Genomic DNA, 11,276 nt, shown 5'->3' with positions numbered 1-11,276 from the left:
CCTCTTATTTCTCTGATTTTACAGATAATAAAACTGCCTGGCTGGTGGGGGCAGGGGGTGCTGATGCCAGGGCCACTCCATTTGTTAGTGGTTGTGTTGAGACTGGAATCCAGGTCCCCCAGCCCCATGTTCCTTCTGCAAGATCGCACAGCCTCACCCTGGCTGGGTTATTTATTTATTTCTGGCTGCGTTTTTCATTCGTTGCTGCTTCCTCGGAGACCTGGCAGCCATGGCAGGGTTCCTGAGGGTGAGAGGTGTGTCCCGGGCATGGCCCTCTCGCCCGTGAAAGACAGGCTGGCTCTACTGGGGTCGGGTAGTGTGGCTGCCGGCTGGGGAGCATCTGAAGCCACATCTCCAGCTGCCATGTGTGTCCCCCTGGGCCCAGGTGCCCTTGGGCACAAGGTCTCCGCCTCCAGGGCCTCCCAGGAGTGAGCGGGCCAGGCCTGAGCTGTGGTTTTCATCTAAGGTAGAGTGCTGGCCCACTCGCTTGTTTCTGCCCTAATCCCTGGTGACTTTGTTCTGTTCCTCTAATCCGGATGTGGGAGCCTCTCCAGATATTTACAGTTAAATCCCAGGACAGGAACACTCAGCTGGGCCCCTGGCTCTGCTCCCTCCTGCGTCGCTCGGAGCCAGGGCTGTACAGTGTGCGGAGGCCGCGGGGGCGCCTGTCAGCAGACCTGGGGCCTTTTGTAGACGCTGGGAGGACAGAAGGGGGACAGAGCTCGTGCTCCGCTCTGGATCCCGGGCCCAGCTGGGGTTGATTCTCAGCGACCCTCTGAACCTAATGCTCTGGGCTTATCCGTGTGTTTGCAGGTGCCTAAGCCACAGGCAGTGTGTCGGTGCTGGTGGTAACGGAGGGGGACGTTCCGGGTGCCTGAGCCCGCCAGTCCCATCCAGCATTTGTGTTTCTATTGGCCTGGGTGAACGTGGGGGATGACCGGGCCTGCTGTCCATCCGAGGGACTTGTTCCTGCCGTGATCTGTTTCTCCAGAAACTTCCAAATGCCTCTGGGCCACGGACCTGTGAGTGGCTCCAGAGCCCCTGAAAGTGTGCTGGTTAGACCCCTGAAGGCCAAGGGTCTGTGCCACGTGCACGGGTCCCTCGGGGAGGAGGAGTGGGCAGGGGGGGCCTCTCACTCGGTGCCCCTGGAGTTTCCAGCTGGAGGGGACTTGTGAGGAGGGCTGTCCTCCTGTGGGTAGGGGTCCTGGGGGCCCCTCTGCTGACTGGCGCATTTGTGCCTCTGGTTGAGGGCAGCCTCTCCTGGCCTGTGCCCTGATGCTCCGCCCCAGACAGGGCACAGGAAGTTGGCCAGCCTCTCCCTCAGGGATCTGTGTTCCCCACCAGGAGCCACTGAGGCCGGGGCTCTCGGGGGCAGCCAGGCGTCAGGAAGTTCCTCACGGGGCCCCGGGCCCTGCAGCCAGGACTGAGTCCGAGGTGTGGAGGGGTCAGCGCTGTCCTGTGGCTGGTTGGCCTCGTGCGTGGGAGAGGTCACGGTCACTCACTTGATCACACAGAATCTGCAAAATGCCCATTCCAGGGCCAACCAGGGTCATCTTGGTATCTCAGCCTGGTGCTAAGGCATCTGTTTAAAGCATGGGGTTTCTTTCCTAAGAGGGACAGAGAGAGGGCAGATAAGATCAGCTGGTCAAGTTGGCAGGTCCTGGGCCTCTGCAGTGTCCTGGGGGTGTGTTTTCTTCAGGCTCGGAGGACTGGCCCGAGACATGGGTTGCTGAGTGGCCCAGATGGATACTTGGACTAAAGCTAAAATTACTTCAGAGCAGAAAAACTTCCTGCTGCTCTCTGCTCTCTATAAAATCATGTTTACACATATGTGTGCGCGCACACGCACACATATACACACATGGGTGGACTGGGCCTGGAGCCCAGAGAGCAGCAGCGAGGGCAGGCACCAGACCAGATGCGTGCTGGGGGCGGGAGCGGGAGTTGGGCTGCTGCCCACACAGCCCTTTCTCAGGGGGCTGGGGCCAGGGCTCCGGCAGAGTGAGTGTCTGCATATCGATGGCTGTTGGGGAGCCGACAAAGCGGCTTGGAAAATGTCCTTATTGGGTATTTGCCGCTCCAGCCTCGTTGGGGTCAGCGCCACGTGTGGGCAGCTGGCTCTGCTGCCTGTCATTGCGGGGGCGGGGGAATGGGGGCTGCTTGCACCCCTACCTTCTGTGTGCTCCGCGCTGTGCTATGGGCTTTTGACTGTGTGAATCCACTTGGCCTCACCGTCTGAATGGTAGGACCGGGTCCCCATTTCAATGCAAGGGGAGAGGCCAGGCGAAGTTGGCATTGTGAGGGGGTGGCAGGGCTGTTGGGCAGCATCAACGCTGCTACCCTGAGCGAGGCGCCTCAGGGAGCCCATCGCTGCGTGTTCTGTGAGGTCCTGTGTGTAGAAGGCATGATTTGTAGATGGTGTGGCCGGACCAGGGAAGAGGAGGCGGCTTTGGGAAGCCCATGACAGTGTTCCACCAAAGGTCTTCCCTCGACCACAGCTCTGGGGCATCCTCAGGCTAGAGGTAGTACCGGGACAGGAATGTGCTGGTGACTGTACCACCTTGAGGCCGGTACCACCTCATCCCCCAAAGCCTTCCTCCTCCACTGTCGTTGCTGTCCTTCATTTCAGCCAAAGCTTCTGAAGAGGTCTTCACTTCCCAGCCCTGCTTTTTCGGGAGCCTGGTGTTTCTGCCCGGGTCCTTGGTCTGCCTCTTTCCCCTGACAGAACAGCTGACCTCTCCTGAAAGCCGTGTAAGTGGCCAGACCAGGCACACCTCACACTGCCTTCTCAGCAAATGTGGATGCCACAGCACTGGGCCAGCCTCCTGCACGCGGAGCCTCGTGGCCCAGCTGTGGGCTCAGAGCGGGCCCTGGGGCTTGGAGAAGGCCTGGTGGCTGCTCTCCCTGCCTTTTGTAACATCTAAAGTCTGCCCCAGCCAAGCGCTAACCAGGACCTGCTGTGAGCTGACGTCAGGACAGAGGGCCCCGCAGGGCCGGCTTTGATGTTTCCCAGGCCCTATCGAGGGGGCGCAGGGGGCTCTGAGTGGCAGTCTGGGAATGCAGCATCTCTCACCACAGCCACGGGGCAGCCCCAGCCCCAGGAGGGGATGCTGGAGGCCAGGCTGGGTCCCCTCTGAGTCAGGCCATTTCTTCTCCCAGCTCAGGTTTCTGTGGCCACTGGTCTGTGGTTCCTGCAGCCCATGGCCCTGCATCCCACCCATCCAGCTTCTCTGCTGTGGTCGCTTCGGCCCGTCCAGGATCTGGGAGCGGTCCTGGGCCTGGGAGGGGGTGGGGGGAGCGTTCTTATGTTCTTAAAATGCAAGACCTTCGGCAGGAAGGGTGATCGCGGTAGTAATAACGGCAGCTGTCACTTACCAAGTTGGCTCTGTCCGAGGCACTTCTGCGCCAGGTCAGACACACGAAGTGTGAGGGTCAGACTTTGAGCTGCACCTGTCTGATTCCAAACCTTAACTAATGCTCCTTCCTCTGCTCCCCTGTGTGGTGAGACTCCGGGCTCCCCACGGTGTCTGGAGTAGCTGAGTGCAGAAGTGGGGGTTCACCTATGCTTCGAGGCAGGTCATCTCTCTTTGGCCTTCGACAAGCATCCTGGAGTTTGGGGTCTGTGGTCCCAAGATTGTGGTGAATCACGCTCGAAGAGGCCCTAGTGGGCCTTTGTGTCATGAGAGGCGGTCAGGGAGTGCTCAGGAGCCGCCATGTTTGCCATCTCTTCCTTTGAGGTCACCTCAGTTCAGCCAGCAGTCAGCTGAGCGCCTTTGTGTGCCTGGCATTTGTCTGCAAGAGGTGTGTCCACCCCTCTCCCTGGCCGTGGGGAATGAGAGGATCGTTGTGGGATCAGATACTTCCAGGGTTAGTTTTCAGTTCCTGGGCGGGGCCGGGCAAAGTGTGGGGCTCCGGTCCTGGTCCTGGCTCTGCCACAATTACCTGTTTGATCTTGGGTAAGCGCCTTCATCTCCCTTGACCTCAGTTTACCCATCTGTACTACAAAGGGGTTGTACCAAGTTGCCCAGCAGGGGGAGGGCCACACTCCCATGCAGTGTTTGGAAGTGAGTGGGGGGTGTTGGGTTGTCAGGGTGAGTGGGGGTGCTTAGCAGTGCCCAGGGAGCCGATTGGTTAACTTGCCCAGGGGGTGTGATAGCCCAGCATGGTGGGGATTGTCCCATGTAGAGAGCCAGCAGGACCCCATTGAGAAGTCATGGGGGTGCTCTGAGCCGTTTCCAGCCCCGGGCATCGTGTGGCCTGGCCCCTCTGGGAATGTTGGGGGAAGGAAAGACCAACACCAGGGGCAGCTGCTCATCTGGACCCAGCCCTGTGGGGTCTGAAATCAGCTTCTAGCTGTTTGGGGGGAATGGGCAGGACCCACTAGCCTCCTTGTTCTAATTGCCCTTGTGGGGCCCAGCTTGGCCGGAGGCAGAGCTGCTGCTTCAGGTAGCAGCCCCAGGTGGTCCACTCCCTCTTCCTGGAGGGGCAGCACGTCCCCCTCTGCTGTCACCCACCCCCGGCTGGTCTTCCCGGCCCAGCGGCTTTGGGCCTCTGCAGGGAGCGCACGTGGGCCAGGAACAAAGCCCAGTGTGTTATTCCTGCTGCTGTAACCATGCCACCTGCCTGGCCCTGCCCTCCGCCTCGCAGACCCATCTGCTGCTCAGCACAGGCTCCTCACTCTTCCCTTTGTTCTCACTGGCTGTGGTTCACCTTGGTGGCAGGGCCCCTTCTCTGAGGGGCCCGGGGCCAGCACTGAGCTGTAGCCGCGCAGGAAGGGGAATGGGTTCCAGTGAAAGCCTGGAGCCACTTGGCTCTGCTCTCAGCTTAGCACGGGAAATCCAGCCTCGGTCACACATGGGTTCCTAGGGGTAGAGGGGGGAGTGAGGGGGGCCTGGCATGTCTTTGGGAATAGCCCGAGTTCTAGAGAGTATTGGCTTCTCCTGTGATGGGGCGGGTTCTCCCGGAGAAGACCCCGGGACACTGGCCTGCCGAGTCCTGTGGGTGAGATTCAGAGCTCCCTCCCTGACCCGTGGACCCCCAGTCATCCTTGGAAGATGCTCTTTGGATCATGATTTAATTTAAATTTGCTCAGCATCCTGGATGCTGAAGGCAGTGAGGAGGGTTGACTGCTAATGTCCCCTGTTTCCCAGCCCAGCATCAAGACCTCCTATGATCTGGTCCCACAGGTCCGGGGCCCCTTCCTCTGGGTGGCCATCAGCACCCCCACCCAACCTTGGGCTTCCTCCCTCTCCTGTACTCTGGAGCCCCTGACTGCCCACACCGCTCACCATGAATCTCGCCGTGGCCTGTGGAATTGCCCTGTGTCCCCTTCAGACGGGCCTCCCGTGGAGCACCCAGCACAGTTTAGGGGTTCCTCATTGGACACTTGGGAATTGTGGTCTCATGAGCCTTCCCACCTGCACCCATTGGACGTTGGACGCCGCCTGTATACACAGCCCCTTTTCCCTCCTGTGCATAAGGGGCGAGGGGCGACCTGTGTGAGGACAGTGGCTGCAGCTCCTCTTGACCCTGCCTGTCCCTTGTCCCCCTCTGCAGGCGCCCAGGCAGCCATCGTCTTCATCAAGGAGCCGACCTCCCAGGATGCCCTGCAGGGGCGCCGGGCGCTGCTCCGCTGTGAGGTCGAGGCCCCAGGCTCGGTGCACGTGTACTGGCTGCTGGACGGGGCCCCTGTCCAGGACACCGAGCGGCGTTTCGCCCAGGGCAGCAGCCTGAGCTTCGCGGCTGTGGACCGGCTGCAGGACTCGGGAGCCTTCCAGTGCGTGGCTTGGGACAAGGCCACCGGAGAGGAGGCCCGCAGTGCCAACGCCTCCTTCAACATCAAATGTGAGAGCCGGGCTGTGCCCGCCCCCCGCCAGGCCCTCAACTCCTGAGCCCTGCAGGACCCTCCTTGCCTTCAGCTTCTCCCCTTTCCAGCTGAATAGGGCAGGCCGATGACAGTGGTCAGCTCTTTCTGCTCCATGGATCAGAGAAGATAAAAATTCTGATTTTTCCAAGTCCGCCGCCCCACCCCAGAGTCTTGGACCATTGATCTGGTGGACGCTTTTACAAATGGCAAGAGCAATGAGGCAGAGTGGCCAAGTGTCAGGCTTGACCTGCCAGGGACTAGCAGGCGCTCGGTCTCCGGTGGCCCGTCTGCAGCCCCAGCCCCAGCGTCACAGGGCTTCCTGGCACTGTCTTTTGGCTCAAAGCCTCCGGGTTCCACCGTTTTCTGCTTGTCCTCCTTCCCTCTGCCCTCCCACGCTTGCTCTGCTCTGCCCCTCACTGTGCAACCATGGCCTCTGCCGCAGGGATTGAGACCGGCCCTGTGGTCCTGAAGCATCCGGCCTCGGAAGCTGAGATCCAGCCCCAGACCCAGGTCACTCTGCGTTGTCACATTGACGGGCACCCTCGGTAAGGAGCCGGCTCTGAGGATGGGGGTGGGGAGGGTTGTTCTAGGCAGGGATGTTCCCCCAAATCTTGGACTCGATTCAGATGCATTTCTCTTCATTCTGGAACAACCCCTGCCCCCACGCTGCTCCACACCAGCCCCTGGTGACCCAAAGGCCAACATTGTGTGTGGAGCGATCCTGGATTCTGGGAGCTGAGAGATCTGGAATCTGAACATGATTCTGCCCCTAAATTGCTGTGTGCCCTTGTGCTGTGTCCAGGCCTGTTTCCCCACTTGCAAATTGAGGGGTCTCGCCCTGACCCTCTGATTCTGTATCCCACCCACTGGGCCCCTGAATACCCCTGCCTCCCTGTTGCTGACCCCTCGCCCCACAGGCCCACCTACCAGTGGTTCCGGGATGGGAGCCCCCTCTCCGAGGGTCAGAGCAACCACACGGTCAGCAGCAAGGAGCGGAACCTGAGCCTCCGGCCGGCCAGCCCTGAGCACAGTGGCGTCTACTCCTGCTGTGCCCACAATGCCTTTGGCCAGACCTGCAGCAGCCAGAACTTTACCTTGAGCATTGCTGGTGAGCCTGGGCTGGGGATGGAGAAGGTGTGGGGCCGGGATGGGAGGGGCCCACTCACCTGCTGTTCACGTGCTGCCCGTGCCTCTCCCCCCAAGATGAGAGCTTTGCCAGGGTGGTGCTGGCGCCCCAGGACGTGGTAGTGGCGAGGAACGAGGAGGCAATGTTCCACTGTCAGTTCTCAGCCGAGCCACCCCCGAGCCTGCAGTGGGTCTTTGAGGATGACACTCCCATCACTAACCGCAGCCGGTAAGGGGCCTTCCGGAACGGTGGTGCAGGTTGCGTACTGCACAGGGCGTTCTCTAAACGTCATACTTCAGTACATGTGTTACTCCAGAATTCCGGCAGGTGGCAGTACAGTGTCTTGTAGTCACTAAATGAGTCCAACAAAGGGAAGTCTCGGGGATGAGCATCTTTCTCTAGTTCCCACAAGGGCAGTGTGTGAGCTGAGCTAGCAGTGGCTCTGCTTCGACCCATGTGGGTTTCTGCCATCAGCGGTGGAGACCCAGGGATGGAGGGACACAGGGGACCTGGGCGATCACAGTCTGGATAGGATGGCAAAGGCACCTTTACACACTCACATACACACAGGATACACAGGGACACACATGCATGTGTTTTGGAGGAAGCAAACACTTCTAGAAGGTGCTGGGAGAGGCCAGCTCTTTTATAGGGACTTGTGTCCTCACCCAGGCCCCGTGAAAACAGAAAGCACCTTTGTGGTGCCAGGTGTGGCCACGGTTCTTAGGGTGTGGCTCCCTAGGCTAGGGACTTGGATACCACCTGGCTTCAGCCGTGAGGGCATCATCAGTTCATCTGGTGTGGCCGAGGGGCTTCTGACTGCTGGACTGGGTGCCTGACTGGCAGCTTATCTTGACCCTGCAGCAAGGCGGCCCCTCTGTCCCCACAGTTGCACGCTGCCATTGCTCGCTCTCACTTAAACACTGCTGCTCGCATTGCCACTCCGAAAGCCAAGTCTCCTGTAGTTGGAGCACACGCCTGCGCATGTACATGAATGGGTGCACACATGCACGTGTACACACACACTCACACTCACACTCACATGATGTGTTGGCTTCCTTCTCTGCCCTGTTCCTGGCTGATACCTTCCTACATCTCCAACCATCACCTTACCCTCTAGAAGGCGGCCTGTGGGCCACTTCTTCAGTCAGCACCCTCTCCCCCTGCAGCCCCCCACACCTCCGCAGAGCCACGGTGTTTGCCAACGGGTCCCTGCTGCTGACCCAGGTCCGGCCGCGCAATGCCGGGGTGTACCGCTGCATAGGCCAGGGCCAGAGGGGCCCGCCCGTCGTCCTGGAGGCCACACTGCACCTGGCAGGTGGGTCTCGGTCTGAGGTGCCGAGGTGGGGGCTGCCTTCAAAATGGTTGGCATGTAGAGATTTAGGTTCCTGTTTCCATTCAGAGAACAGCTCGGAGGACAGGGGGAGGACGAGGATGCTGAAGATAATTATAGGGAGAGTTTGTGCGGGCAAGGGCCAAAGTGTGCGGTGGGAGAACATCAGGTACCCTGAGACCCACTGTAACAGGGCTGTTTCCCTCCTGTGCACATTCCTGCAGAAATTGAAGACATGCCTCCATTTGAACCCCGGGTGTTCACAGCGGGCAGCGAGGAGCGTGTGGCCTGCCTGCCCCCGCAGGGTCTGCCGGAGCCCAGCATGTGGTGGGAGCACGTAGGAGTCCGGCTGCCCACGCACGGCAGAGTCTACCAGAAGGGCCGCGAGCTGGTGTTTGCCAGTATCGCCGAGAGTGATGCCGGTGTCTACACCTGCCACGCAGCCAACCTGGCTGGTCAGCGGCGCCAGGATGTCAACATCACCGTGGCCAGTGAGCACCCGTGCCTTGAAGGCGGACGGGAGGTGGAGGGCCCAGGGCCGAGGGGGTCTTGGGCTCTGGGTGTGATGGATAGCTTCGTTGGTGCTCACCAAGGCCCTCTCAGCTCTGGGCCCTGCAGGCTTGGAAATCACTCAGCTGCTGGGAGGTGATGTTGGAGCCAGGAACGGAGGTTGGGCTGTTACCCCAACCTCCTCACAGAAAAGTGGTCCCCTGGCTCCAGAGGAAAGAGCAATGGAATGGAGTCCTAGAGACCCAGGTCCCATTCTGTCCCCGGTGCACGGAGTAACCATGAGTAGCGAGTCACCCACCTTGCCAGGTCTCAGTCTCCTAATCCATAAAATGGGGCTCATAACTCACCTACCCCTACAAGATGGTCGGAAAGATGAATGAAATAGATTGAAAAATAATTTCCTTTTGGGGAAGGTGATGGTGATAATTATTTTATTTGTTGTTATACTTTCCAGATTTCTACAATGAACGTACTTACAAAATAAGAGCAGGGAATAGCATTAACTCTTACACTGAGGCGGCTGAAAGTGCATATGATAAAGACCGAGATACCCTTGCTACAGGCATAGAGATTTATTTGTTTACTTTTTCCTTTATATGCCTGTTCCACCAAACCTTTGTGATAGTATAAAAGGATACACATGACAAACTCTTATGTACATACACATACACACAAGTTTGCAACCTGCTGCTTCCACTTACCTCTACATCGTTTTAAGTGAGTAAATTTCAAAAATTCAAAAAGATTTTGAATATGGAAAGTACTTTGTTAATTTGAAGTTGTCACAACACTAATCCAGTTAAAATACTGAAACTTCAGAGTCCTGCTGTCCCGTGCTCAAGTACCTGGTTCAGGGGGAAGCCGCCGCACACAGGTAATGCAGGCAGCACAGAGGGCGCTCAGGACACTCCCAGCGGCGTGCAGACACATCCGAGCAGCTGCAGCCAGCCTTTCTCCTGTCTGGGTCTGTGGGTCATGTTTTTCTTTGGGGGCACTTTTTTTTTAAAACATATTTTTATTGATTTCAGAGAGGAAGGGAGAAGGGGAGAGAGATAGAAACATCAGTGATGAGAGAGAATCATTGATAGGCTGCCTCCTGCATGCTCCCTGCAGGGGATTGAGCCCACAACCCAGGCATATGCCCTTGATCAGAATTGAACCCGGGATCCTTCAGTCCGCAGGCCGATGCTCTATCCACTGAGCCAACCCAGTTAGGGCTGGGGAACTTTAAGAAATGCAGCCCTGGCTAGTGTGGCTCAGTTGATTGAGCATGTCCCATGCAGCAAATGGTTGCTGGTTTGATTTCCAGTCAGGGCACATGCCCAGGTGGCCAGCTTGATCCCTAGTAGGGGGCAAGAAGAAGGCAGATGATGGATGTTTCTCTCTCTCTCTCTCTCTCTCTCTCTCTCTCTCTCCTCTCTCTCCCCCTCTCCCTTTCTCTCTCAAATCAATAAAACACATTAAAAAAAAATGCAGAATCTGGGAGCCCATCCCAGATCTCATGACCCAGACTCTGTGGGGGTGGGCCCAGGTGGAGAGTTTAACAGGTGCTGCAGGTGCTGCTTAGCATGCCACAGGTGGGGAGGCCGGCTTTGATCAGCCATTTGGCAGGCACTGCCTGAAACAGGCCTTGAGTCCTGCGCTGCACTCTGAGGAGGAGGCCTGTGAAGTGAGACGTGCGTGACACTCAGGGCTGGGTGAGGTGGGGAGGGTGGAGGCTAGAGTTGGGAGAAGGGAGAGCTCCGTGACTGCATTCCGTCAACAGATTTATTGAGTGTGTTCATCGTGCCAGGCACTGTTCCCAGTCCTGGGAACGCAGCGATGAACAAAGCAGACAAAATTCCCCCTCCCTCTGGGGCTCGTAGTCTGATAGAAGCAGCAAAGCAAACAAGAAAAACAATTGAATGGACAAATACGTAATTTTAGGCGGCAATGGAGCCATGAAGAAAAATAAAATAGGGTGACAGAGAGACACGAGGGCCAGGGGGAGTTTAGGGAGAACTTCTCCAGAGGGTGGCATTTGAGCTGATACTTAAATTAAGGAGGGAGCCACGTGGATAGTTCCTGAGACAGAAATGGGCTTGAATGTTGGAGGGACAGCAGTAGCCTGAGTGGCTGGAGTTGAATAAGTGGTGGTGAGTGTGGTTGAGGTTGGGAGATGGAGACTAGATCATGTGGGGCCATGCAAGAATATAGGCTTGTGCCAGCCAGTGTGGCTCAGTGGCTGAGCATTGATCCCTGCACCAGGAGGTGGCCGCTTCAACTCCGGGTCAGGCCATATGCCTGGGTTGCAGGCTTGATCCCCAGTAGGGGGCGTGCAGGAGGCAACCAATTGATGCTTCTACCTCTCCCTCTCCCTCGCTCTCTAAAGTCAATAAAAATAAAACATTAAAAAAAAGAATGTAGGTTTGTATTCCAAGACTATCAGTTATCTATTGCTG

General features: G+C 57.8%; 1 protein-coding gene across 1 annotated transcript in view; it reads left to right on the top strand.

The window, feature by feature from the left end:
* Nucleotides 1–229: 229 nt before the first annotated feature.
* Nucleotides 230–11,276, top strand: part of PTK7 (protein tyrosine kinase 7 (inactive)) — a 31,224-nt gene continuing 20,177 nt past the window's right edge. The window contains exons 1-8 of the mRNA XM_014535410.1: nt 230–247; nt 3,537–3,639; nt 5,557–5,844; nt 6,309–6,411; nt 6,784–6,974; nt 7,070–7,220; nt 8,162–8,310; nt 8,550–8,816. Of these exons, the coding sequence (XP_014390896.1) occupies nt 230–247; nt 3,537–3,639; nt 5,557–5,844; nt 6,309–6,411; nt 6,784–6,974; nt 7,070–7,220; nt 8,162–8,310; nt 8,550–8,816 (1,270 nt within the window). The remainder of the gene's footprint in view (nt 248–3,536; nt 3,640–5,556; nt 5,845–6,308; nt 6,412–6,783; nt 6,975–7,069; nt 7,221–8,161; nt 8,311–8,549; nt 8,817–11,276) is intronic.

The sequence above is a fragment of the Myotis brandtii genome, unplaced genomic scaffold (genome assembly GCF_000412655.1).
Source record: "Myotis brandtii unplaced genomic scaffold, ASM41265v1 scaffold143, whole genome shotgun sequence".
NCBI lineage: Eukaryota > Metazoa > Chordata > Mammalia > Chiroptera > Vespertilionidae > Myotis > Myotis brandtii.
Note: the sequence above shows the minus strand (reverse complement) of the source record. Positions and strands in the feature narration are given on the sequence as shown.